This window comes from Saccostrea cucullata, unplaced genomic scaffold (genome assembly GCF_032062105.1).
Source record: "Saccostrea cucullata isolate Sc308-1 unplaced genomic scaffold, CSIRO_AGI_Scuc_v1 ctg1220, whole genome shotgun sequence".
In the NCBI taxonomy this organism is placed as follows: Eukaryota; Metazoa; Mollusca; class Bivalvia; order Ostreida; family Ostreidae; genus Saccostrea; species Saccostrea cuccullata.
This window is the reverse complement of record NW_026931211.1, coordinates 108,082-133,797: the sequence shown is the minus strand read 5'-3', so window position 1 is coordinate 133,797 and position 25,716 is coordinate 108,082. Positions and strand designations below refer to the sequence as shown.

General features: G+C 33.0%; 2 protein-coding genes across 2 annotated transcripts; one reads left to right on the top strand and one right to left on the bottom strand.

Moving 5' to 3' along the window:
* Positions 1 to 1,713: 1,713 nt before the first annotated feature.
* LOC134231804 (leptin receptor gene-related protein-like) lies at positions 1,714 to 7,873 on the bottom strand. Its single transcript, XM_062713775.1, has 4 exons — positions 7,839 to 7,873; positions 4,755 to 4,823; positions 4,290 to 4,476; positions 1,714 to 2,435 (listed from the first exon to the last, which is right to left on the bottom strand). Exons 1-4 carry the CDS (start codon positions 7,871 to 7,873, stop codon positions 2,322 to 2,324), a joined length of 405 nt encoding a protein of 134 aa, XP_062569759.1. The 3' UTR covers positions 1,714 to 2,321.
* On the top strand, positions 7,839 to 23,967 carry LOC134231803 (transitional endoplasmic reticulum ATPase-like). Its single transcript, XM_062713773.1, has 17 exons — positions 7,839 to 7,963; positions 10,542 to 10,644; positions 10,883 to 11,055; positions 13,271 to 13,351; positions 15,743 to 15,935; positions 16,849 to 16,980; positions 17,215 to 17,317; positions 17,596 to 17,729; positions 17,902 to 18,037; positions 18,311 to 18,588; positions 18,914 to 19,036; positions 19,269 to 19,601; positions 20,310 to 20,359; positions 21,857 to 21,986; positions 22,392 to 22,550; positions 22,837 to 22,994; positions 23,621 to 23,967. The coding sequence occupies exons 1-17, from the start codon at positions 7,947 to 7,949 to the stop codon at positions 23,709 to 23,711; spliced, it is 2,394 nt and encodes a 797-aa protein (XP_062569757.1). The 5' UTR covers positions 7,839 to 7,946; the 3' UTR covers positions 23,712 to 23,967.
* The last annotated feature ends 1,749 nt before the right edge of the window (positions 23,968 to 25,716 follow it).

Below are 25,716 nucleotides of genomic sequence, written 5' to 3'. Positions count from 1 at the left end.
GTATTCAACCTTAAATAATGTTAATCCAAACATTTATTCAAAAGATAACTTATAAAATACTGTAGATTTACAAGAAAGATATTGTTATTCTAATAAAAACGTCGAACTTAGCATTTATGAAAAGGGCAATAACTCAATTTTCTTTTTCAACTTGGAAAAAATAGAAAATTGGGTTATTTCCCTTTCCAATATGTCAATAAAATTCATCAATGCGGCCGTTTTTGAACTGATGCGGCGGTGCCTGAGAAACATTTGATTAATTTTTTGGGGCCTAACTAGGGTTCCTTTTTGTTCTTCACTTTTTAAATTTCCTTCCTGCTTCCCAGTCTTGCTTCCCTCGTCAAGGTTTTTTTTTAAAATATTTATTTCCTTGTCTGGTGTTGTAGAAAAACTCAAACCATCTCCATAATTTTTTTTTAATTAAAGATAAATAAATAATAAATTTTTGACAATTTTTATTTTTTATCAAATAAACAAACACGTATAAAGTTTATCAAGCTTTTACAAATCATTACAGAATAACAAAAAAAAATTATATAAATAACAAAGTATTGGACATTTTGGCAAAAACAAATAATTAGGTGGTTCCTACAATGTTAGACTGAAGCAATCCATCGTATAACGGGAGCTTTGTCTTGATTTCTGCTGTACACGGTGCCTATATATATGAAAGTATAAATGTGGATAAAATAAAGTCAAACAAATCAAAATAAAGGAAGAAGGCAGAAATTGAATACTTAACTTTAGAATGTTATTTACTTTCAATTACTCCTCTGTTAGTACATGTAATAATGCATGTATGTGTTTATATATATATATATGAGGGAAATCATATCATTATTTCACATATAAGCATCACAATTGTATTGCAAGTTTTACGTCTGATTTATATTAGTTAAAAATAAACATACATACGCAAGTTTCTTTAACTTAAAACCCCAAATGTATGTTGAAAATTTTGCACACAGTTTTAGCAATGCATTATCCTGTTTTCACAGATATTTTTTCTAAAACTAATGAATTTCAAAAACTCATGATAGCAGTATAGAAGATAAAAGGTAGGGGTGAAATTGATAACTAAATATTAACATTGCATTTTCATGCAAAACCCTCATCCACTGAACATTTCATCCCTAATTATATTTCATAGTTTAGTTTCTCACTGATATGTTAAAAAAATGTGTATTTGATCACTAGTGGCTTCGTACCTAAAGAGTATAAACCTTGAATTCACAGAATTCTTATAGGAGCAAAAATATGTTGGAAAAAAGTACTATTATTAATGCAATTACTGAAAATAAAACACTGTCATGTTTTTTCTTTCCAACTGATAAGTATATGCATGAAAATGATCAAAAACTTTATACATGTACATCCTTTTATACAGACATGAAAAAAAATCATGCTGATTACTTAAAATCCTATACAAATTAGTACTTTTTCTGGTATTGCATAAGTTTAAAAAATGTAATAAGTTGAATTCTATACAATTTAAATGTGCAAAATATCATAAAAAAGCAGATGAAAACTTATGTTTTAAAATGAATAGTTTTTGATACAGTTTGAGTTCTGAAGTTATATGACCCAAAGGCTAAAAGAAAGCAGCTCCATACACAACCATAGTCACATTTATAGTTTAAAATTTTAATACATTTTTATATTTTGTGGTTAAAGATGTGAATTTGATACTGCACAGTTTAAAATTTTAATACATTTTTATAGGACATAAATCTGTAGGTCTCTTCTTAAGAAAGCTATGGAAATTAATCTCCATGAAAATAAGTGATTTCATAGTACTTGTAACAAGATATACAGCTATTTTGGAGAGAGGCAGTACTTTTTATATGACCTGTAATAGGATACATGCAGGACTTTGCTATGGACATGCCTGTGTGTCACTGTCTACCACTGTATCAAACCCAGCATCAAATCAGCATCAAATCAATCATACATAACTGCTAACACCACTGGTGTTTGAAGCATTAGCTATAACTATAGTTACTGCAGTCAACTGAATACATGTAAATATCTTAGATTATAAACTATACTGATTTTAAATGTTTCAGATTAGGTTACATAGGAAATGATGCAAGACATGTGGAGATGCAAACCTAATGATATAAGGATGATCTGACTAATACTAACAATTCACCATCTCTGTTACGCAGCAACAAGTCTGCAACATAAAACACTACGTTACTTCTCCCTTCCAGCAAAATCTCTCTACATTAAGATGTAGAATAAAAACTTTCAAATCACATATTAAAATGTCACATTCTCACGGTTTGTTTTAAAATATAAATAGATCAGGTCTGTGTTCATCACCATGAGGAATAATCCAAGTCATCATTTCCGAACACGAAGAAATATCCGAGGATCGTGAGAAACACGACGACATTCCCCGCCAGGACCAAGCCACAGGCTCCCCACTGGATCTACAAAATATCAACGATAAAACTGAATAATAACATCAACGACAAACTCAATGATATACTGAATAGTTACATCAGCGAAAAAATCTCAACAATATACTGAATAGTTACATTGATAAAAACTCGACAATATATTGAATAGTTACATCAATGACAAACTCAACAATATACTGAATAGTGACATCAACGATATACTGAATAGTTACATCCAAGATAAACTGAATAGTTACATCAACGATATACTGAATGATTACATCAACGATATACTGAATTATTACAACAACATTATTCTGAGTAGTTTTATCAATGACATACTGAATGGTTACATCAACAATAAACTGAATAACTACATCAACAATAAACTGAATAGTTATATCAACAATATACTGAATAACTACATCAACAATAAACTGAATAGTTATATCAATGATGTACTGAATAGCTTAATCAAGTGAAAACAATTAGAAATGCTAAGTTTTGTCCATTATACGAGGGTTGATCCAAAAGTAATGTCACAGTGTCCATATCTTTTATATTTGGCGTAATATTATCAAATACAATAGAGCAAAAGATGCACAAATACAAATCTAATTAACATTGAAATTCTCATTTAATAATGTTTATTTGAATTTATTTTATAGATATTTAAAATATAGAGCATAGGGAGTGTCGCCGCATCACAACTGAACGTCAAGTTTTAAAGTGTATTTTTTGTTAGAATGAAAAATACAAACACATTAAAAAGATTTTTTAAAAAGCACCTAATCTCTTATTTTTTAAAAGACACAATTCAAGTGAATTTCTTGTCTTTAATAGAAAATTAAATGACGGTATTGGTATTTGTGATCATAAACATTTTATTTTACTTTATTGAAGTGAACAAAGGGATTGTCGAAATAGGAAAAAAAAAAAAAACAGCTCGACGAAGTGTAATACATTTTTGCTTCAAAATATGGGAATCTTCTCTAGCGACAGTTGTGTTAATAAACAAGACTCAAAGAATAAAGAATATAAATGAGAGACTTCGTAATCGATGATTTCAGCAATTTTGGTCGGATGGTGGGTCATTGAATGATCAGCAGAGGACAAAAAGCCCGAAAGATAGGAGAAACATTCAATGGTGTCTGACGCTGTCAAAAAACAAAGAGGGATAGAGTGACATGTGAATTTTTAAGTTTGTACTCTGCTACTGTTCAAAATATTTTGACAGAGGGCTTAATAATGAAAAGATTGAGTCTATAATGGTACCAGGAATTCTTAAAGAAAGTGAAATTGGTGAAAGTCTTTGCAAATCACAAATATTTTGTAATGAAATAAAGGGAAAACGCTTAAAAGAATGACGGTGCGTATCCGTCATATGATGTTATATTTAGGTGCGGCGACTACCATAAACGCACATTGTTTAAAATCTGATATTTTGGAAAGTATACATCATATTCCTTTCATTTTTTTTCAGATCTGATTTGAAATTAAGTAAGCTTTCATCATGTATAATTTTGTTGTTTTACGTCAATTTATAGCAATTTTATCGAAGTTGTGACATTACTTTTGGATCAACCCTCGTATAACCTTAACCTTAACCCCAGACACAACCAGAACATTCAACCTACGATTCAACACTGTCATTGACTTTAATGTTCATCTATACAAACAGTCAACACTGATATTGAATTTTATCTTATATTCATATCTTTACGACTTTAGAAACAATAAACATGAATTTTAGTCTAATAACTTAACAAAGTTGAATCAAGAAATGCTTAAAAATATAAGTGCCAAGTGTTTTCTTCAATTCTTTGATGGATTTTTAAATACTTTAATCATCATTTACATGCAGTATTGGTGTATTCTACTTACCACCGAGGTTCTAGCCAATACGATGGGTAAACCAATCGCTGAAATGACGACTCCCACAGTCAGAAATATACACAGCTCAATAAGGGCACTGCTGGAGGAGTCGAGACTGCCGGACAGACGGCGAGAGATGACGGTGGGTACAGGCGACAGGAAGTAGAAAAACAGCACAAACATCGGCCACCAGTTCCTAACGTAGACAATACAGAAGTCTGTTATATGTTGATCTGTCACCCTATCATTGTAGTCATATTATTTGTAAACTTGATCAAATTTTAACTGTTTATATTTGTTATGCTCACTGCCAAAAACTGATGATTATTGAAAACTTGATACATTTGCTCTTGAATGCAGTTTTTGCAATCCTGTTTTACCATGATTTGAATTAATGAAATGCAGTTGAGCAGAACTGAATGTCCCCGACTGCAGTTAGAAGATTATCAAATTTTCAAAGTACATGTAACTTACTGAAACAGAGCACATCCTAGTACAAGAAACGTGATCCCAATGGCAGCAGAGAAAGCCAAGGCTATTAATCTACAAATAAAATCATTGATCAATCATACACATGTAAGAAATAGAACGAAATGGCTTTCTTCAAGTTGTACTCTTTGTTCTACATTTACTATGTTTACCAAACAGATTGCATTACATGAGTATTAAAGTTGTGTCATATTCATTTTCAGGTAATTAAAAGTTTCATAAAAATAACTCATTTATTATGGTTAATCTATATATATATTGTACGTATGACATCAACATTTAGAATAATCCGCTGAATCTGTTGCATGTATAAAATAAAATGGTGTCTGAATAAAATTGTCTACAGTTGACAAAAACTTTACATTCAGATTAGTCTTGTAATAGTGTGTTTCATCTGTGTTTATATACTTACGCTGTAGAACATTTCAATCAAAGGGCCAGGAGGAACAGATCATCAAATGAAAAATAAGAATAATTTGCATTAGAATTTTGATGCTTAATTATATGGAGCAAGAACATGTATAATATTTTGTTTTAAATCACAAGCCGTGAATTTCTATCATTAAGCCATTATAGCCAGTGCAGCAAGTTCTAACAACGACGCCTGGGCGAAGAGAAAATTTTGACTTGCACATTGTTCCAATAAAATTTTTTCCCACAATAATTTTGGACCCTCAATGCATAGCTTCTTTAAGCTATATCCTGGCGAGACTGACCAAAAAAAAAAACAACAAAGATACGCCATACATCGCCTTAATGGATATATCGCAGATAAATAATATATAAAATGTACCGTAAATATAATGTTCTTCTTTAAAATCAGCACTCTTCAAGTCTTGGTTTGATTTAAAATTTTACTTACTACTATGACATAAAACTAAAGCGTCTATATGCACCAAATGTCAAGTGTGGTTTGACGAGCCCTATCTACATTAATCTAAAACTGAATAAGTATCTGCACTCGCCTTAACAGTTGCACCGTAAACATATTATGATTGGTCGGTATGATATATTTACCCCTCTATAAGGAGGTAATGTAGCAGATTTAAAAATTAATCATATTTATGTCTATATATTATTTTGTATAAACTGTTTAATTAATTAAAGTTAACTGCAGTATTTTATTAGTTGGCCTAAAATGTAATCCAGTAACCTATTTATATCTTTTACTCCTCAGCTATGACCTAGATTTTGTATTTGTATTTCAAGTGAGGAGTTATTTTGTAAAGAGGAGTTAAATTATTGCGTCATGGGAGGAGTGAGTTTAATCAGTATATAAGGGGAAGAATTGTAGAAACGCAGTAGTAGTTAGGAAAGTTTTGACCAAGTCACTCGTTTGTTTTGTTTATTTGCTATGCTTTGGATTTATCGCCATTAATAAATTGTGAACTTTACGCTGTGTTTTCATTTAAGAGAAAAGGAATATAGTACAGTTTTGTGGATGGAATATTAATTATTTAGGATTTACATGCTCGGAAAATAAACGCTACAGTAAATATATCACTCTGATTAATCATCTAAATGACTTATATGATAGAAAATTAATTTACAGTGTACAGAGTTATATTCCTTGAAACTGGAACATCATTCGCATTGACAGGAATTAGATGTAAACACTGCATAAGCAAGGGCTAATGATCATTGGACTTAGTAAATCCAGGAAATACAGCACACACAAAAATCTGCAGATTGACTGACCGGAACTGTCTTGTTTTACAAACTTGACCAAGCCCATGTAACATCATCTCAATCTTATTGAAGTTCAAGCGAACACTTTGCAGCGAAGCAAAATTTATACTTCATATAAAATCTTAAAAAAATAATGAAAATGCAAATAAAATTCTCTAAGAATCCAAAATATTTTGGAAGCTTACATCTTATTCCGGCCATTTTTGTTGACGAATAGTCATGAATATATGATTAAAAGATAAATCTAGAGTGTTTCCGAGATGTTAAACTGGTTCTCCACAAAAAGGAGAACCAAGTTAAATGGCGATTTCGTGCCAAGTTTATTCTATTTTAGGTTGAAGGCATACTTAACATATGAGGGTTTACTTAGATAGCAAATCGGACGGAAATCTTTATGTTAAATATCAAATAAAATATATTTTGCAAATTCTGTGGCAAATACAGGATTTTTCCAGACACCCCCTCCCCCCGGTAAAACTTCTGCATAAATATTTAAATGTATGACAGGGATATTATTTTAATTAGATAAATATAAATTATTTGTCATTGATCCCTTTGAAAATCAATAGCCTGGCCTTGCATTCCTTGCGGTCCTCAATTATATAGATTTTCTAATATGTAGCAGTAGACATAATGTTCAGAATGAGGATTTTGCAAAAATTAACAACTGGATGAACGGTAATAAACTTAAAATGAATGCGTCAAAAACAGAATTTATTCTATAAAGGAGTAAAAAAAAAAAAAAAAAAAAAAAACTAGCAAAATGTGCTACAATGTGATCAACATTAATGAAAATGTGTTATGAAATCAAATCCGTCAAATGTATACCGTCGAGTTTGAATGCACTGTTAGCATGGTTAGCCGATGAAAATCTAAATTTAAAAGAAAAAAAAACTCTATAGTTTATGCATATAAGTGTGGTACGTCTATTTTTGTAAACATGGTTTTTCTTGCCTGAAAGTGTGAAGAATTTTATTTTAATAACTTTTAAGTGTATTTAAAGAAGATTCAAAAAATTTTAAAATTTATTTTACATTTAACAATCCGGAAGACAAGCCCCTACACATGGAATAAAATGGACAATTATAAGCATCAAAAGACTGAAATAAAAAAGAATTAGCAAATAAATAGATTGATAACTACCGGTTTAAAAATCAATTTTAAAAAATAATTGAGAAGTTGTGCAATTTCCAAAGAATTTGATTTTGCGGTCGTAATTTTTGCTTAAAATTGACATAGAATTACATTTTTTGACTTCATTCTGTTTCTTTCTTTATTTGATTGATGAAAAAATCAAGATATGTATCATAATATTTATTTTGCGAAATGAGGTATTGTTACACGTCAGGTTTATTTATATTCCGGAAATGTAAGGTTTACATTCGAGATTTTTCTTTTAGAATATAAACAGCCATTTTGTGCTCACGAACGTTGCGTCGTGAAGTTGTGTTTGAGAAAGACTATCATATATCCTAAATTAAAGACACAATGGCAGAAGGAACAAAGTAAGAAATTCATTTATGTGATATTGTTTAGACCTGTTCATATTCAATGAATATTTCCTTAGAACTCCATGTTATTTTTGTAAGAAATCATTACGCCGGTAGTCTCGTATTTATTCAAAATCAGCAAGTCATCATTTCAAGAATATGCTATTTTCAGTTCACTTAAATGAAAATTTTTCCAAGAAATCTGTTTTATGGATTAAATTCATTTCATTTGATTAAGTACAAAAGGATTACTTTTTATCAATATATTTTTTTCTTCATCGGACAAAGGACATGTCTGAATTTGCAGACGACTTCAATCAGTAAGCATGTAATCAATTTAAGTTTCCCACTATAAGACTAGGCTTAAATGCTAATTAATATGAAATATGTTTTTCAAAAAATCACGAAAAAACAACTGAGGTTTATTTTAAGTGTTGAAAATTCGAACAAATTGGGGGAAATCCTAGATCCTCTTTGTGTGTTTACATAATGACGTCATGTTCTAAATACAGACGTGTCACAGTCAGATCAAAAATGCTGTTTCACTTGAAATTGTGTAACAATTTTAGTTTCACTTTCATTTTATAAACCCAGATTTGAGTTTAACAAATAAAATCATTTAAATTTACACAAGACCTTTGCTTATAATATGTTGAACCAAAGGAATTTGCAATTTGAAGAAAAGTTTATAGCCAAATTGGACAATACATTGCTAAAGTTGTTTTGTAATATTTTATAACACAAATAAGCTTTCATTTTTTATCTCGAGTCTTCTGAAGACTATTTATAAGTGTTATTTCCTCTCACTTGCAGGAGAAATGTTCAGATTTTTAAAATATTTAATAAGCAGGAAATAAAATGTATTGAATTTTCTGACATTCAAAATCTGCCAGGGGATCCAGGTTTATCAACTGGATGAGAAAAGAGATGGAGTCATGGGTTACCCAGTACAAGAACAAAAGTAGCAAAATGATATAAAAATGTTTTTCTGCCTTTTGTAACCATGGTAACATCTTTTTTATTGGTATCTGGTGTATTAATGGATAATACAACAGCAACAACCTTTAGTGCTGCAATATGGCGACCTTTTTTTTTTCTTGGGTGTATTGGACTGATAATCCTTTGCTTGTAAAGATGAAGTATCTGAAGAAAAAAAAAACACTTGCAAGTAATATGAAGTGTGATAAAAAATTAGGAGACATTGCAAACAGTTCCTGAGTTTTGGTTTATTTGTGTTGTAAAATGCAATTATCAAATTGTTTTAAATGTTTGCTCTAGATAGCAATAATTTGTGGGACTAAATTAAGTATGAAAATGTTTTGCCAGATGGGTCAGGTCTATGGAGTACATGTATTACAGGTCATTTGTACATGTATAATTATATCGAAGCATATATATATCCATTCACTCCTTTTTTTATATAGGTCAGAGACCAGAAGAGCTTATGCGATAAAATGCAAACAATTTTTCAAAATGCTACTCCTCCTACAGTTTTGATCTGATTTGGCATATAAGTAGACTACACTAAGATACATAATTCTGTGTATCGGATTTTGATTTCGACGAACGGTGTTGGCGTTGTTACTAAAAATAGAAATTTCTGTGAAATTCTTTCAAAATGCTACTCCTCCTACAGTTTTGGTCTGATTTCAATATAACTCGGCACACAAATAGACTACACTAAGATACATAATTCTGTGTATCGGTTTTTGATTTCCACGAACAGTGTTGGCGTTGTTACTAAAAATAGAAATTTCTGTGAAATTCTTTCAAAATGCTACTCCTCCTACAGTTTTGGTCTGATTTCAATATAACTTGGCACACAAATAGACTAAAAATAGAAATTTCTGTGAAATTCTTTCAAAATGCTTCTCCTCCTACAGTTTTGGTCTGATTTCAATATAACTTGGCACACAAGTAGACTACACTAAGATACATAATTTTGTGTATCGGTTTTTGATTTCGACGAACGGTGTTGGCGTTGTTACTAAAAATAGAAATTTCTATGAAATTCTTTCAAAATGCTACTCCTCCTACAGTTTTGATCTGATTTCAATATAACTTGGCACACAAGTAGACTACACTAAGATACATAATTCCGGTTTTTGATTTTGACGAATGGTGTAGGCGTCGTTAGAAATTTCTGTGAAATTATGCTACTCCTCCTATAGTTTTGATCTGATTTCAATATAACTTGGCACACAAGTAGACTACACTAAGGTACATAATTCTTTATATCGGTTTTTGACTTCAATGAACATTATTACCTTGGTTAATAAAGATAGCAATTTCTGTTACTCTCAAAATGCTACTTCAAATACAGTTTTAGTATGATTATAATATAATGTGGCATGCAAGTAGACTACACTAAGAACATAAAGAAACTTATTCAAGGATCATTATTCTCTTTTTTGCTAGTGTAAAGTTTCAATTCCCAACTGCTTAAGTACTTTCCTCTTCCTTTGCTATAAGTACAAACCAGTAGAGCTTCAGTCTCGACAGAGACTTCTGGTTTATATAGGCCTTAGAAAAAACATATCCCCATCATACTTCTTGCTTGCTAACTAATCCAATAAATTGAATGACTTTTCAGTGATGATTTAGCGACAGCTATCCTAAAGAAGAAAGATCGCCCCAACAGATTACTGGTTGAGGAAGCCATCAATGAGGACAACTCGGTCGTTTCACTCTCTCAGGTATGAAATAAAATCTAGATTGGCATTGAAATATATGTCATAATTTTTTCTTTTCTTTAATTATCTCAAATTCTTGGATGACTTGACGTTTTTTTCACAGTTCCATAGAGTTCGAGATAACAAGATTTGACTATATTTATAGACTGCTCTCGGTTATCTAAATTTTTTTTTAAAAAATTGTCTCGATAACTTACAGATATCGGGATATGAAGTATGACTTGAATGTTTTTATTTTTAGGCTAAGATGGATGAGCTACAGTTGTTTCGTGGAGACACAGTTTTGTTGAAGGGGAAGCGGAGAAAGGACACAGTTTGTATAGTCCTGTCTGACGACACAGTCAGTGACGACAAAATCCGAATTAACAGATGTGTCCGTAACAATCTCCGCGTCCGTCTGGGAGACGTGGTCAGGTAATGTAAAAAACCAAGTCACACAAACAAATCAGAAGTGTAAGAACTTCTGAACTTGAAAACCAAAAATTTATTTTTTTAGTTAAAAAAAGATAGATAACTGATAATATACGAGGGGTTATCAAAAAGTTCGTGGACTGAGGCTGTAAAATTAGTACTATGTAGTCTGTGCTTTCAAAATTTATATGTAACTTAAAACAACAAAAAATAAAGAAATGCTGAAATTTTTAGCCTGATACGTTCATTATTTGCCAAATTATTACAATTTGAAAACGACATTATATGATCACCCGGCGCTGTCGTCGTTTATTTTCATGACGTCCGATAACGTCATTGTTTTTTCAATATCCGCTTCTTATACCTCATACACTTTTTTGATGAGATTCCCTGGAGCTGAGTATGGACTTAAACCCGCCTTGTTTATATGACTTTACAATGTCATGAACAGTGGCCTTTAATGAATAGAATATTACAAATGGATTAATACATTGGGAGAGATCCGCACTTGATTGTACAAGCATATTTTGCTTTTAGGAGTTCAATATCTACAACATAATGATCAACGTCATTTTTTGACGTGATTAATTTTTCACACCTTGATTGCAAATCCACATTAACTGTGTATCCCTTTTCTCTCTGAATCTATTTTGACATTAAAAGACAAGTACTCTGGATGCGTATTATTTCTCTGTGGCCAGCTTCAACATATTTTTGGTCTATACCAGTTTTTTCAGGGGCAAAACTTTATAGAATGTTGGAAACGGAAACCCCTTCCCCCTTTTGACGTCATTTTCAAGGCCTCATTTGTTAGGACATTCCGTGAAAATATACGATAAAATTTCATAGAACTTCCAGAATGAAGTGAAAATATAATATTTTATGGAACAATTGTGTCCCGACACATACCTGAATTAACGGAATTTTTAGATGTCAAATGATCATATCAAAAGAGTTTTTCTCAGTTACACATAGGTTGCAAAACGTCGTGTTCGAGGTTGCGCCGCCTGGACACACCATTGCTCACAAAAGCATTACTAATTTATTAAAAAATAAAATTTATGATTTATGGTTTATTCTTTACATAGAAAAGATTATGCTAACTAGATATTTTAAAATTCATTGATTTGCCTAAAGCGGTTTTAATTTTATGACGCTAGTCCACGAACTTTTTGATAACCCCTCGTATATACAGTAAAATTTGTCTAATCCGGACTCTGTGTACTCCGGATTTTTGTCCATTCCGTCTATAAATTTTAGTCCCATGCACTTCTTTAACAAATTCATTAGAAAAAATTCTGTGTAGTCCGGATACTGTCTATTCTGTATTCCGAACGGCCATACTGGACAACGGTAATTATTTCCTCTATTCCGGCCACACCTGAGTCACTTCAAAGCAATTAACACCTTTCGTGGTGGATTTGATAATTGTGTTTACATTAGCAGTGCCATGAAACGAACTTAATGAAACGCGGCGGTGACACAGCCCAATTAAAAAAAAAAAACCAGTGTATTATTGAATTACAAAAAATAATTTTGTTTTTACTCGATCCTTTTACCACATTATAACAAAAAAAATATGTTCGCGATTTTCAGATCAATTTATAAATCGGGATCGAAAATCGGACGCATTTCAAAATGGCGCCATAACACTTTGGGGGAAGACGTAATGTTTTACATAAAAATTAAAAGTTCAATCTAATAAATAGCACATCGTAAATAATTGTGCATTACTGTTTTTACATTGAATGAGCTCTTTGACAAGCGAAACATGATTCGCTAGATATATAGTAGGCCTATGTTATGCGTGCCTGTAGATTTTGATTTAGGTTACCTTTCACCCGACTTTCAAACTTCGTGAAAAACAAGAAAATACAGTAAGTCATGAGAGACTATTTTATAATTTCTATACTCCAAAATATTGATTGATTTCATCATTTAATTATATTTTATATTATGCATAAAAATGAACTTGTACATAAACAACGAAATTTTCAAAAATAATATTTTCCTACATTTTTCCTGCACTCCGGATTCTGTCTAAACCGGCCAAATTTTATGGAACCGGAGGTAGCCGGTTTGGACAAATTATACTGTATATCAAACTATTTAGACTGAATGTTTTACTGTCTATTCTGTGTTTACTGGATTTTATATTATTTCTATGTTTACAGTAATCAGGCCTGCTCTGGATTTTATTATTTCTATGTGTTTACAGTATTCAGGCCTGTCCTGATGTGAAGTACGGGAAAAGGATCCATGTCCTGCCAATTGATGACACAGTGGAGGGACTCACAGGGTAAGAAAAGGAGGGGATAGAATAAAAAAATATAGTTAGTGGATTTGTAATTTTGGCTGTCTTGAGTACTATCATAAATCTGTGTACATACACATTCAAGACTCATAAAAATGTGTCCTAAATATCAGAGATTTCACTGTTCCAGCAATGATGGTCCGGTTAGGTAATGTATAAGATGGGGCTGTCATTGATGAGTTGAATAAAATATTGATTTAATATGCTCTGATATGATATTGATACATTTTTTGGGAAATGATATGTTACTTACCTTTGTATTAATCAAACAGCTACATATACACTACATTTATGAGGCAACATTTCTCCATCCCAAAGCAGCAAATCGGACAAGAATTTTACACTAAATTCCCATGGAACTGTTCTTTTTTCAGAACTACATTCAATCAAGCTCATATGCTAGTTCTAAGCTTTTCAAATCAAAATCAATGTGCAAGATTAAGGACAGATGATACAAACATTTTTTTTTCTTTAGAAGAGACTTGATATGTCACAGGTTTAGAAAAGTGAATAATTCTTTGTTTTTTCTCCTTGGTCTTGGAAAATGAAATAGTCTTGGAAAATATTAGTTAGTACTTCAATAAATTAATAAATGTGGACAAATCAACTTAGTAAATTGAATGAAAACAAATTTCAGAATGTGTTGGCTTATTGCTGTAAAAGTGTAATATAAATTTGAAAAAAAAATATGCAAAGCCAGGTGAATTTTATGAAGAAAAGCAAAATTGAAAAGTCAGCCAATGTGATTTTTCACCATTGTGAGTTTCCTTATAAATTTTACCTGGTTTGGATTTTTTAAAAGTTTATATATTACATGATTACATACATTTAAAAAAAAACTAGTCTTAAATGTTAAGTATGCAATTTCTTTGAATTGATTGGTTTGTGCATGAAGAATATATATGCCCTCATCTTTCAAAGTTTTCCCAGAATATGTATGCAATTCAAGAAATTACAAATTTTTGAAAAAAAGTTGACAGAAATGAAAAATCAAATGTTAGATGATTAAAAGCTAAAAAAATAATTGTCTAATGAAGTAAGCTCATTTTGACATCCCTAGTAAAAGGGGCATTCTGAAGACATTTTTTTGTTCTCTCTGCTTTTTGTGCATACATTTCCTTATCATGCATAACATTAGCATGTTAGTAAAAATAAATATATATCATCCAAAGAAGTAATTATTGATTTATTATAACCATCTTTCATGCTTTAACATGTTATTGTCATTGTACATGTATTGCTGAAGTGCTGAGGCCCCTTAATTCAATTTTTCAGGATTTTGTTTTTATTTATCTTTGAATTCTCAAGTTTTGAATTTCTTTTTTTTTTGGCCAAAATAATGTTTTGGCTGAATATAAAAAATCTTCTACTGTTCAATTGTTTTTCTGTATTAAAAAAAATCACACGAGTTATAGTCCATAACATTTTATGAACAGATAATAAAAACCAAATAAATACACAATATATGAAGCAGTCAAAACATATAGTAAAAGCTGCCCTAAGCCAGAATTATGTCTCCTCTCAAGTTTTCCCCCCAACTCAAAACACACCTTTTGTGCATTATTCCAGCCTGCTACATTATCAGCATAAAGTTATCATTAAGCACATAGCTAATGCTTTTATATACATACATGTATTGGCAAACCTTTGTTCCGTATAAGTTGTATTCATTTGTATGATATTTGTACATGTGATATTTGGATAATCAAGAGCAGAATTCAGGCATGCCATTGTGCATAGATCTTCTTGTATGTTTAAAATACTTCATTTCCTTTACATAAATAATACATAAATTTTGTATTTTCATGCTTATTTTTGCCATGATGATTGTTGTTATCTAATTTGTTTTGAGCTCTTCTATTAAGATATCAGAGGAGCTTATGGGGTATAAAGGAGTCCATCTTAAATCTGTCAACAATTTTTCAAAAATAGAACTCCTCCTACAGAAGTAGGTTTCAAAATGTAGACTACACTATGAAATGTAATTTTTTATTTCAATGAACCATTTTATCTTGGTTACAAAAGTAGAAATTTCTATGAAAAATATTTCAGAACACTTTTCCTCTTACAATTTTGGTCTGATTTCAACAAAGTACACAAGTAGACTACACTAAGATCAGTTTCTGATTTTGATGAACGGTGTTGCCATGGTTGATAAAATAGAAATTTCTGTAAAATTCTTGCAATAGACTAGTCCACCTGCAGTTTTAGTTTGATTGAAATTTATCTGACACACAAAAAGAAACTAAATCAAGGATCATGATTCTGTTGATTGCTGTTGCATAGTTTCAAGTCCAACTGACCAAGTGCTCTTGATTTGGTTCAAGTACAAACCAGTAGAGCATCACTCTCATCAGAGACTTCTCTTTTTTTCAGCAATTTATTTGAGGTGTACTTGAAGCCCTACTTTCTGGAAGCCTATAGACCAATCAGAAAAGGCGACATATTCTTGGTCCGAGGGGGAATGAGAGGAGTGGAGTTCAAGGTCATTGAGACCGACCCTAATCCCTACTGTATCGTGGCACCAGACACCGTCATACACTGTGAAGGGGAACCAGTCAAAAGAGAGGTCCGTTTATTAGAACTTCTTTATTGTTTTGAGTCTGTGTTTTGACTGATATTAAGAGGTACTAAAATGTACAAGGTCTTAGGGTTTAGGAAAGTTATAAGGCCTAAAAAAAAAATATGTTTGTTTCCTGTAACCCGACTGACCCATTCAAATTATTCCCGGGTGGATTTTTTTTTCCTGACAAATGGCAAAACTTCGTTTGATCAATCAGCTGATTCCATTTATTAAATTTTAAAAAATAGCTTGTAGCTTAATTTGAGACATAAAATATGTCAACTTAGTGTACATTTACCTTAAATATAAAGAGTAATCATTATTGTAACAACAGTTTCCCCCTACAACTTTCTGAAGTTTGTTTTCTGCCGCTTGGCAGCCATTTTGGATGCCATATTGGGTGTCCACTGTAAATATAACACCTGGTATTTTCGGTCCGGGGATGTTTGACCATTCATAAGCAAAAAAAAAAAAAAAAAAAAAAAAAAAAAAAAATTTCCGACCTACCGACCCTTGATTTTTTGGGAGTGTTACAGGAAACAAACTTTTTTTTTTTTTAAGCCTAAATGAAGGAAAACATATAGAAATAGCTATCTCCAATTTTAATTTTACAAAATAAAATTTTATGTACCAAACATGAAGAAAATAGATACATACGGAATCATCAGAATAAGTTAAAAGAAATGTGAAATCTTTCTAAAGACAAACACTTAATTGTAGAGTTTGTTCACAAAACATGGAAGCCGGTAATACGATTATTGTTGATTGTATCCTTGACTGACCGTCTAGTGTGTGTTACATAAGGCAATCTGAGAATTGTTAGAGTTTTTTGAGCATACATATATTTAATGTGTTTGATATGATGATTGTTTATTTTATCCCTGGGTTGTGACTGAGCGTTTTTCGTCTGTTGATACAGGAGGAAGAGGAAGCTCTGAATGAGGTCGGATACGATGACATCGGAGGCTGCCGTAAACAACTGGCTCAAATCAAAGAAATGGTGGAACTACCCCTCAGGCATCCACAGCTCTTCAAGGCCATCGGGGTCAAGGTCTGTCAACCGTATATCAGAAGTATAATTGTCATACTTAGAACTTATCTTTGAATGAAAATTTATGCAGTGACTTTGTAATTTGATTGATGGCCCTGTTAACCTCTGATGAATTGAAAGGGTCTTACATGTATATCGAATAAAAGTAGAAAACTGTTTTAGTAAACGATATACTGTATTTATAGAGAATGTTGAACAATATTGTTTGACCATTTATTGTGTTAAATCTAACAGCCTCCACGTGGTATTTTGCTTTACGGACCCCCGGGTACAGGGAAGACTTTGATTGCCCGAGCTGTAGCCAATGAAACAGGAGCATTTTTCTTTCTTATCAATGGTAAAAATTTCTAAAATAAATTACTTCAGTAAAATGAAATATTTCAGAAAGATCCCTACTACTAAAAAAACCTTTTTTTCGACCACTTTACCTTCAATAGAAAAAATATAAATTTGCATGAATATTATCTGAAAGGTGGCTATGAAAGACACACAGTTAAAAATAGGTGGTCATTTTTCTTCGTTTTATTTTGTTCAGTTATATTATCCTGTATGTCATTACTGTCTCTCTGATAACTTTTTACTGGAATAATCTTCAGGTATCTAAATTTTTTTAAGGTCCTGAGATTATGAGTAAGTTGGCAGGAGAATCTGAGAGTAATTTGAGGAAGGCATTTGAAGAAGCTGAGAAGAATTCTCCCGCCATCATTTTCATTGATGAATTGGATGCTATAGCCCCCAAACGTGAAAAGGTAAGGACATTACACTGACTCATTGGAGTAACATGCATGGATCAATAAGAATATCTTGAGCTGAGGAAATGGTACTCCAGTGTTGCAATAATTTTAATGTTAAGCTTTGTGAAGATATGAAGTACCCAATAATATTTCTTGTACTGATATTTTAATGCAATAAACCTTGTAGACACATGGAGAGGTGGAGAGAAGAATTGTATCACAGCTGTTAACATTGATGGATGGGCTTAAACAGAGAGCACATGTCATCGTCATGGCCGCCACAAACAGACCCAACAGCGTGGATGGAGCGCTTAGACGATTTGGTAAGGTGTCTGTAACTAAAAGCAATCTTTCATCAAAGTCATCGATCAATTACACTGAAATTCTGCACCAGCAATAGATATGAAATAGTTGATTAAAAATGATGAATTCTGACTTCTTATGAATTAAATTGCTTGAAATTTTCAGTACATACATGTTTGTTTACTTCTTTATAACAAAGTTTTTTGAAATGACTTTACTAGCACCAGTGCTAAAAGATCATGTTGTAATTCTGTCTCATTAAAGTAAAAATTAGTGTAATCTTATGTTTGCAGGTCGATTTGATAGAGAAGTTGACATTGGAATTCCTGATGCCACTGGGCGTTTGGAAATCTTGAGAATTCACACAAAGAACATGAAGCTTGCAGAAGATGTAGATTTGGAACAGGTTGCCCAGGAAACACATGGTCACGTGGGAGCTGATTTGGCCGCGCTGTGTTCTGAGGCTGCCCTACAACAGATCCGAGAGAAGATGGACCTGATTGACTTGGAGGATGAACACATTGACGCTGAAGTCCTGGACAGTCTGGCCGTCACCATGGAGGACTTCAGGGTAAGAGGTCTAAATGACAGGGGTGAAGTTACTGATCTCACACTTTCATATTAAGTTTTATATTAAGATTAAACTTCTACTTATAACAGTTAACATGGTTTATAAACGCAGCCGATTGTTGAAAATGAAATTTTTTACTACGTTGCTTAAATCTTTGTAGGATTTTCATTTCATATTATGATCTTTAAGTTGATTACATTTCATATTATGATTAAACCACATTTTTGGAATTCTTGAAGGAATAAGAGACAAAAAAAGGACTTAACGTTATTTGTAATCCCTTGTTCAGTTAAGTAACTAACACTTGTCATGTGACCTATTTCAGTGGGCCCTGAGTAAGAGTAACCCCAGCGCTTTACGTGAGACCTGTGTGGAGGTTCCCTCGGTTACCTGGGATGACATCGGAGGTCTGGAGAACGTCAAGAAAGAGCTGCAGGAACTGGTCCAGGTAAAAACAAACCCATACATACATGTTCATAAATAATTCTGAACAACGGCTTTTAATTAAGAGCAGACCTAAGTGCAATTTTTGTAAAATCAAGAAAATATTTTAGAAAATGCAGTGTTTTTAAATAATGAAAATAGAAAATTAACAAGTAAATTGATAGAACATCTATTTTTCATGTGAACTACCAGCAGATTCACAGGGTTCTGTATTGTTAGTTTCTTTGTTCTTGTAGTACCCAGTAGAGCACCCAGAGAAATTCTTGAAGTTTGGAATGACTCCTTCTAAAGGCGTCCTGTTTTACGGCCCACCTGGATGTGGTAAAACTCTGCTGGCCAAAGCCATCGCTAACGAATGCCAGGCCAACTTTATCTCCATCAAAGGTCCAGAGCTGCTGACCATGTGGTTCGGAGAGTCCGAGGCCAATGTCCGAGACATCTTTGACAAGGCGCGATCTGCTGCCCCCTGTGTGTTGTTCTTTGATGAGTTGGACTCCATAGCTAAAGCCAGAGGAGGAAACGCTGGTGATGGAGGTAAGGGAGGCTACTCAGAAGTACAGAAAAATTCTGTAAAAAAGTTTCCATTAACACAAATTTACACAACAACATTTTTTAGCCCCTTGAAGATAACACAACGTGGTTATATTGACGAGTTGAAAAATTGACGATTTTTTGTTTAGGAAAAAATGACAAAAATAAACTTGAAAAAATTTAAGTTCAATGTTGTTGCAAATAATGGAATCATTAAAATTTATTTTTGTCCAACCATCACTGTGTAAGATTGTACAAACTATCTTGTGTGAGATTTGAAAATATTTCTTAATTGTAATTTGTTTTCATTAAAGCGATCAATTGATAAAACTTGATATACACGGCGTGTATTTAGCCTTTTTGGTATGATTTTATGTTGTGATTATATATCACTATGTTTTCATAACTAATTACAAAAGAAATTAAAAATAACTTTGATATAGTTTTAATGGACGGCAAAGGGAGCCTAAGCGGTATAATGTTATACATCAATTGGTGCAACATATATGAGTGAAGTTTGAGAGAAATTTTGCCAAGTTAAACAATATATCTAATTCACTTCGTTTTTAGTTTACAGTAACACAAGGACTGATCATGACATAGGAAAAAATAACAAAAATAAACTAAAAAATTTAAGTTCAATGTTGTTGCCCTAATCGTTGTATGTTATTGTTGTCGGTTTTGTATTTTGTCGTTGTCGTTGTATACATGTAAACTTTTCACATTTTCATCTTCTTTATTTATAGGTGGAGCTGCAGCCAATTGATCAACCAAACTTGGCACAAATTATCCTTGGGTAAAGGGGATTCATCAGTTTGTGCAACAAACAGGTGCAGAGAATGCCCTTTTAAACAATGAGATAATTCATGAATTTGTTAAAAAATTAATGGCATTTTTAAAAAATTTCTTCTCCAGTCGTTGTTGTCGTCGTAGGTTGTCGTTGTTGTAAACTTTTGTGGAATTTTCATCCTTAGGTAGTGTAGTTTCAAGTTTGGCACAAATTATCCCCCGGGTAAAGGGGATGGGTTTGTTCAAAATGGCAACGCCCTTTTACGTAGGAATATATAATTTGTTAAAAAATTAATGGCATTTTTAAAAAATCTTCTTCTCCAGAACCGCTGGGCCAGGAAAGATGAAACTCATGTGGAATCATCCTTAGGTAGTGTAGTTTCAAGTCCAGAAACTAGAAAGTCCAGAAAGTCCAGAAACCTTCAAATCATGACCCCCTGGGCAAGGGTGGGGCCAAAATGGCCGACCCTAGTTTTACATAGGAATATATAAGAAAAATCTTTAAAAATCTTCTTCTCCAGAACCACTGGGCCAGGAAAGATGAAACTCATGTGGAATCATCCTCAGGTAGTGTAGATTCAAGTTTGTTCAAATCATGACCCCTGGGACAAGGGTGGGGCCAAAATGGCCGACCCAAGTTTTTCATAGGAATTTATAAGAAAAATCTTTAAAAATCTTCTTCTCCAGAACCACTTGGCTAGGAAAGATGAAACTCATGTGGAATCATCCTTAGGTAGTGTAGATTCAAGTTTGTTCAAATCATGACCCCCGTGACAAGGGTGGGGCCAAAATGGCCGACCCAAGTTTTACATAGGAATATATAAGAAAAATCTTTAAAAATCTTCTACTCCAGAACCACTGGGCCAGGAAAGATGAAACTCATGTGGAATCATCCTCAGGTAGTGTAGATTCAAGTTTGATCAAATCATGACCCACGGGGCAAGGATGGGGCCAAAATGGCCGACCCAAGTTTTACATAGGAATATATAGGAAATATCTTTAAAAATCCTTCTCAATTACCACTGGGCCAATATATGTGGAATCATCCTCAGGTAGTGTAAAATTTTTTCAAATCATGACCCCCTGCCCTTGGGATATGGTGGGGCCAAAATGGCCGACCCAAGTTTTACATAGGGAAATATTGGGAAACCTTTTAAAATCTTATTTTCAAGTACTTCAAAGCTATGATTAGTGATACCCGGGGTATTTATATGGAATCATCCTCAGGTAGTGTAGATTCTAGTTTGTTCAAATGATGAACGCCTGGAAGGGGGGGGGGGGGTAAATTCAAGCCTGATGTGCTCAGGTGAGCGCTGTGGCCCCTGGGCCTCTTGTTATACATAGAAGTGGAAACTAATCAATAATTTCTTTGCACTCTTAAAAATATTAAAATTGGACATTTGGATGCCAAAGTTAGAAATTCATCATTCTTTAAATTAGATTTAGATTTTATATAGGTTTTACAAAGATTAATTTAAGTTCTTTATTTCCCCATTTTGTACAGACCTGACATTATTGATCCTGCCATCTTACGACCTGGTCGTCTGGATCAGTTGATCTACATTCCCCTGCCAGATGATAAATCCAGAATCGCCATCCTCAAAGCCAACCTCAGAAAGTCACCAGTAGCTAAGGTATCCTTACTGTGTAAACATGTCAGGTGCTAATCAATGGCCTGTTCAACAGGGCGAGCGCTCGCAAACATTTCTATTGGAGGTATAAGTAATTGTGGTAAGTGCTCATGAATGTTTGCTCTGTTGAACAAGCCTCTGGTGTTCACAGTCTACTCATGTTAAAAGTGTTCACATATATATAGCCCAAGTATTTTTTATTAGAAAATTTATACATGTATTTTACCATTACTTCAGCCTGATGTGTTACATTTATCACACATCTTTATCCAGAGTAGAATACATAATGTGTAACAAAAATGGGTTGGTACTGCTAGCATAAGTTGCGACAGTTTATGCAATATGTAGAATAATTTTGATAACATTTTAAAAGAAGTAAGCTTTTAACACCCAAGTTTTTTTGGTCAGGATGTAGACCTGGATTACCTAGCCAAGGTGACACATGGCTTCAGTGGAGCTGATCTCACCGAGATTTGTCAGAGGGCTTGTAAACTGGCCATCAGGCAGTCAATAGAGGCAGAAATCAGAATGGAGAGAGAAAGGGACAGAGATCCCAACGCAGATATGGTAAGTCTATAGAGGCAGAAATCAGAATGGAGAGAGAGAGGGACAGAGATCCCAACTCAGACATGGTAAGTCTATTGAGGCAGAAATCAGAATGGAGAGAGAAAGGGACAGAGATCCCAACGCAGATTTGGTAAGTCTGTGAGAATAGAGTAAATCATTCTTAGGTTTGTTATTTTTGGGCGAAAAGATCATTTTGTTTACGATGTCCTCTCAAGTGAGGCAATGTTTAAGAAACTGAAATCTAAAGGTCTGTTTGGTTGCTGTTTATGGCTGGTCTTACTTACAGGAAATTGAGGACTTTGACCCCGTTCCAGAAATAACCAGGGCACATTTTGAGGAGTCAATGAAGTTTGCCCGTAGGTCTGTCAGTGACAATGATATCAGGAAATACGAGATGTTCGCTCAAACACTACAGCAGAGTCGAGGATTTGGAGGAAACTTCAGGTAGGTCATTGAGGGCAGGGTTTTATTGTTCATATATCATACACGAGTAATTTTAATGCAGATTTATACAGTGATCTATTAGACATGAGAGAGATACAGGGGAGGGGAAGGGTTCCATAATGATGTTGACTCACTTTTTCTCCACCAGTGGAATCAGAAAAATATTATGTCAGTTTGAAATTGGGACATTCTATTATTATATACTAATTGAACAATTTGAAATCTTGCCATAAATGTGCATTAAGGGACTCCGACCCTCAGCCAGGAAGGACAACTCTTTAATTTATAATTTAATTCAAAAAGTCTTTAAATGAAGCTTGAAAATTAAATCTTTTTATGCAACAATTTTCATTATATGCCTCTCACTGTGCTTCAAGGTTCTTTGAACTTCTCAGAAAGGTCTAGTTAAATGAAGAAATTTTTATCCCGTAAAAGCATTTTTAGATACCAATGTTTATCAACATGATATGAAATTAGAAGTGATTTATGGAGCTTTGCATAAGCACATGAGAGGCATGCATTAAATTAAATTGAACAAAATAAAAGTGAAAAATGACCTAAATATTTGTTTTGAACTTGTGGTACATAAATAGAAATAGCGCTAATGAGCAATTTATAAATTTCAGGTTTCCAGGACAACAGAGTGGCAGTAACCCCCCAAATCAAGGTCAGGGCGGGAACTTTAATGATGATGGAGATGACGATTTATACAGTTAATTGTGATAAACATCTCTTATCTGAAAACATACAGACAGTGATAGTAATATTTATAATGTTTTGTTTTCATTTTATTTCATTTATCATTTTTGAGTCGTGCAAACATAAGACTGTTGTCATATGAATTTTTTGTGGGACAAAGCTTTTTTCGCATTCAGTCATCATTAATGCCACAGAATATAAGATTATCACAACACAGTACGTGTACCAGCATGACTAGCTCTGTGTACGATGTGTATTAAATCAGAAACCAGTACTTTGTTTTCTTATTAATTTAATAAAAGATGATGTTGTAAAAATAGTACAGAAGTTTGAAATATAATCCATGATATATGTGCTGTAAATTAAATTGATGTCTATTTTTTTTGATTTATGAACATTTATTAAATCCCTGAGCACTGATAGGTAAGGTTATTTTGAAACATTAAAAATGATCTAAGCCGTTGGAAAGAACATGCCTCTCAGTTTTACCTTTTGTATTTTGTAATGGACTTTTGCAAGAAGCACCAACTTTTACAGTTGAGGGTTTACTTTGACATAATGTACGGAGGTAAGAATTGATAATAGATAAGAAAATTATTCTAGTGGTCATGGGTATATAGTGTTAGGGGCACAAACATTTGAAGGCAGGAAGTAAGATGGTTGTCATTTTCTTCAAGGTTAACTTATGTGTGCATTGGAATAACCTTTTGTTTTTGTTGAATTAAATGTTGAGCTAAATATTTATTTCATAAAAGAGCATCCGTACATTGGCCCAGTGTAAAAGTAAGCTATCAACTGTAAAAGTCAGCGCTTCTCGTAAAAGTCCATTACAATCAAATGCAAAGCAGTTTTCTGAAATGTTTCCCTGTATTGTGAGCTTGTTTGTTTCATAATGGGTGGATACCTCTAAATCTGATGGTCTCGGCTCCATCTCTAATAAAAATTCGATAATATTTAAAAGACAATAAGACAATGCTTTTAGAGAAATTTTTTTTTAGTAAATTCAGTAGAAAATTTGTGGTTAGGATTGTGTGAGTATTGTTAAGTCAAGCAAGTATGCTTCTTAAAACAAGAGACTCCAGGTCAGGGCCTTAAAGATCACACTATAAAGAAGCACATGATCCAGTGGTCCAAAATTCTCAAATATTCAGTAAAAACTCCCTTGTATGTTAATCACAACTATGTATTCTGATTGCCTTGTTGTTGCCTACAAGCAGAGAAGATTTTTCAAAGAATATATTCTTACTAAATATCAAAGGAGCCCCACCCTAACACCAGAATCCCTATTAGCGATCGGGAAATTCACAAATTTGGAAGAGGCATCTTTGCTAATCAGAATACTTGATACTGGAGAAGAGAATTAGATTTTTTTCTGAAGTATAGATTTTTCCTATGGTCAATAGAGCCCTACTTAATGCCTTAGCCCCTTTTGCAGGGGTTTATGAGAGGCATCAAGGCTTATCATAACTGTGTACTTTGTTACTTTCTTAAAACCCAAGTACATGGAAAATTAAAAAAAAATATACATTTAAATGCATTTTCACTATATAAACAAAAGACCCACCCTAACACCAAAACTTCTTGCAATGGATTCTCAATTTTGAAAGAGGTGCCCATGCTTATCAATACATGCATTTGGTAAGGTGTTATGTACCCTGGGCAGAGATTTTCAAAGAGAGGAAGGAGCATCCTTGCTCACAATAACTATTCCTTAACTTTTTCTGGTTATTCAATATTTCCCAGAAGCAGAGAAGATTGTCAAAGAATTAATGTATGTTCACCAAATAATCATCCAACACCAGAATCCCTAATATAGGGGCCAGAAATTTCATAATTTTAAAAGATCGAGGCACCATTGCTCATCATAACAATGCACTTTCTCTGTTAATTATCCATTAGGAGAGAAGATTTTCAAAGCATTACTTCTTTTAATGTATCAATGGCGTCTCAACCTCTAACTTAGAACTCCTGACTCTGGAGCCATGACTTTCAAAATACTGAAAGCACCCTCGCTCATCACAAC

What these genes read in the sequence shown, in the direction of transcription:
- LOC134231803 (XM_062713773.1), top strand. An exon ending in TTGGCACAAATTATCCTTGG is followed by an intron (nt 20,360 to 21,856) that starts GTAAAGGGGATT and finishes CATTTTGTACAG; the next exon opens with ACCTGACATTATTGATCCTG. An exon ending in GAAAGTCACCAGTAGCTAAG is followed by an intron (nt 21,987 to 22,391) that starts GTATCCTTACTG and finishes TTTTTTGGTCAG; the next exon opens with GATGTAGACCTGGATTACCT.
- LOC134231804 (XM_062713775.1), bottom strand. Translation starts at nt 7,873, where the DNA reads ATGGCTGTTTATATTCTAAAAGAAAAATCTCGAAT. An exon ending in CTAAAAGAAAAATCTCGAAT is followed by an intron (nt 4,824 to 7,838) that starts GTAAACCTTACA and finishes TTTTATTTGTAG; the next exon opens with ATTAATAGCCTTGGCTTTCT. An exon ending in TATTGGCTAGAACCTCGGTG is followed by an intron (nt 2,436 to 4,289) that starts GTAAGTAGAATA and finishes GATATTTTGTAG; the next exon opens with ATCCAGTGGGGAGCCTGTGG.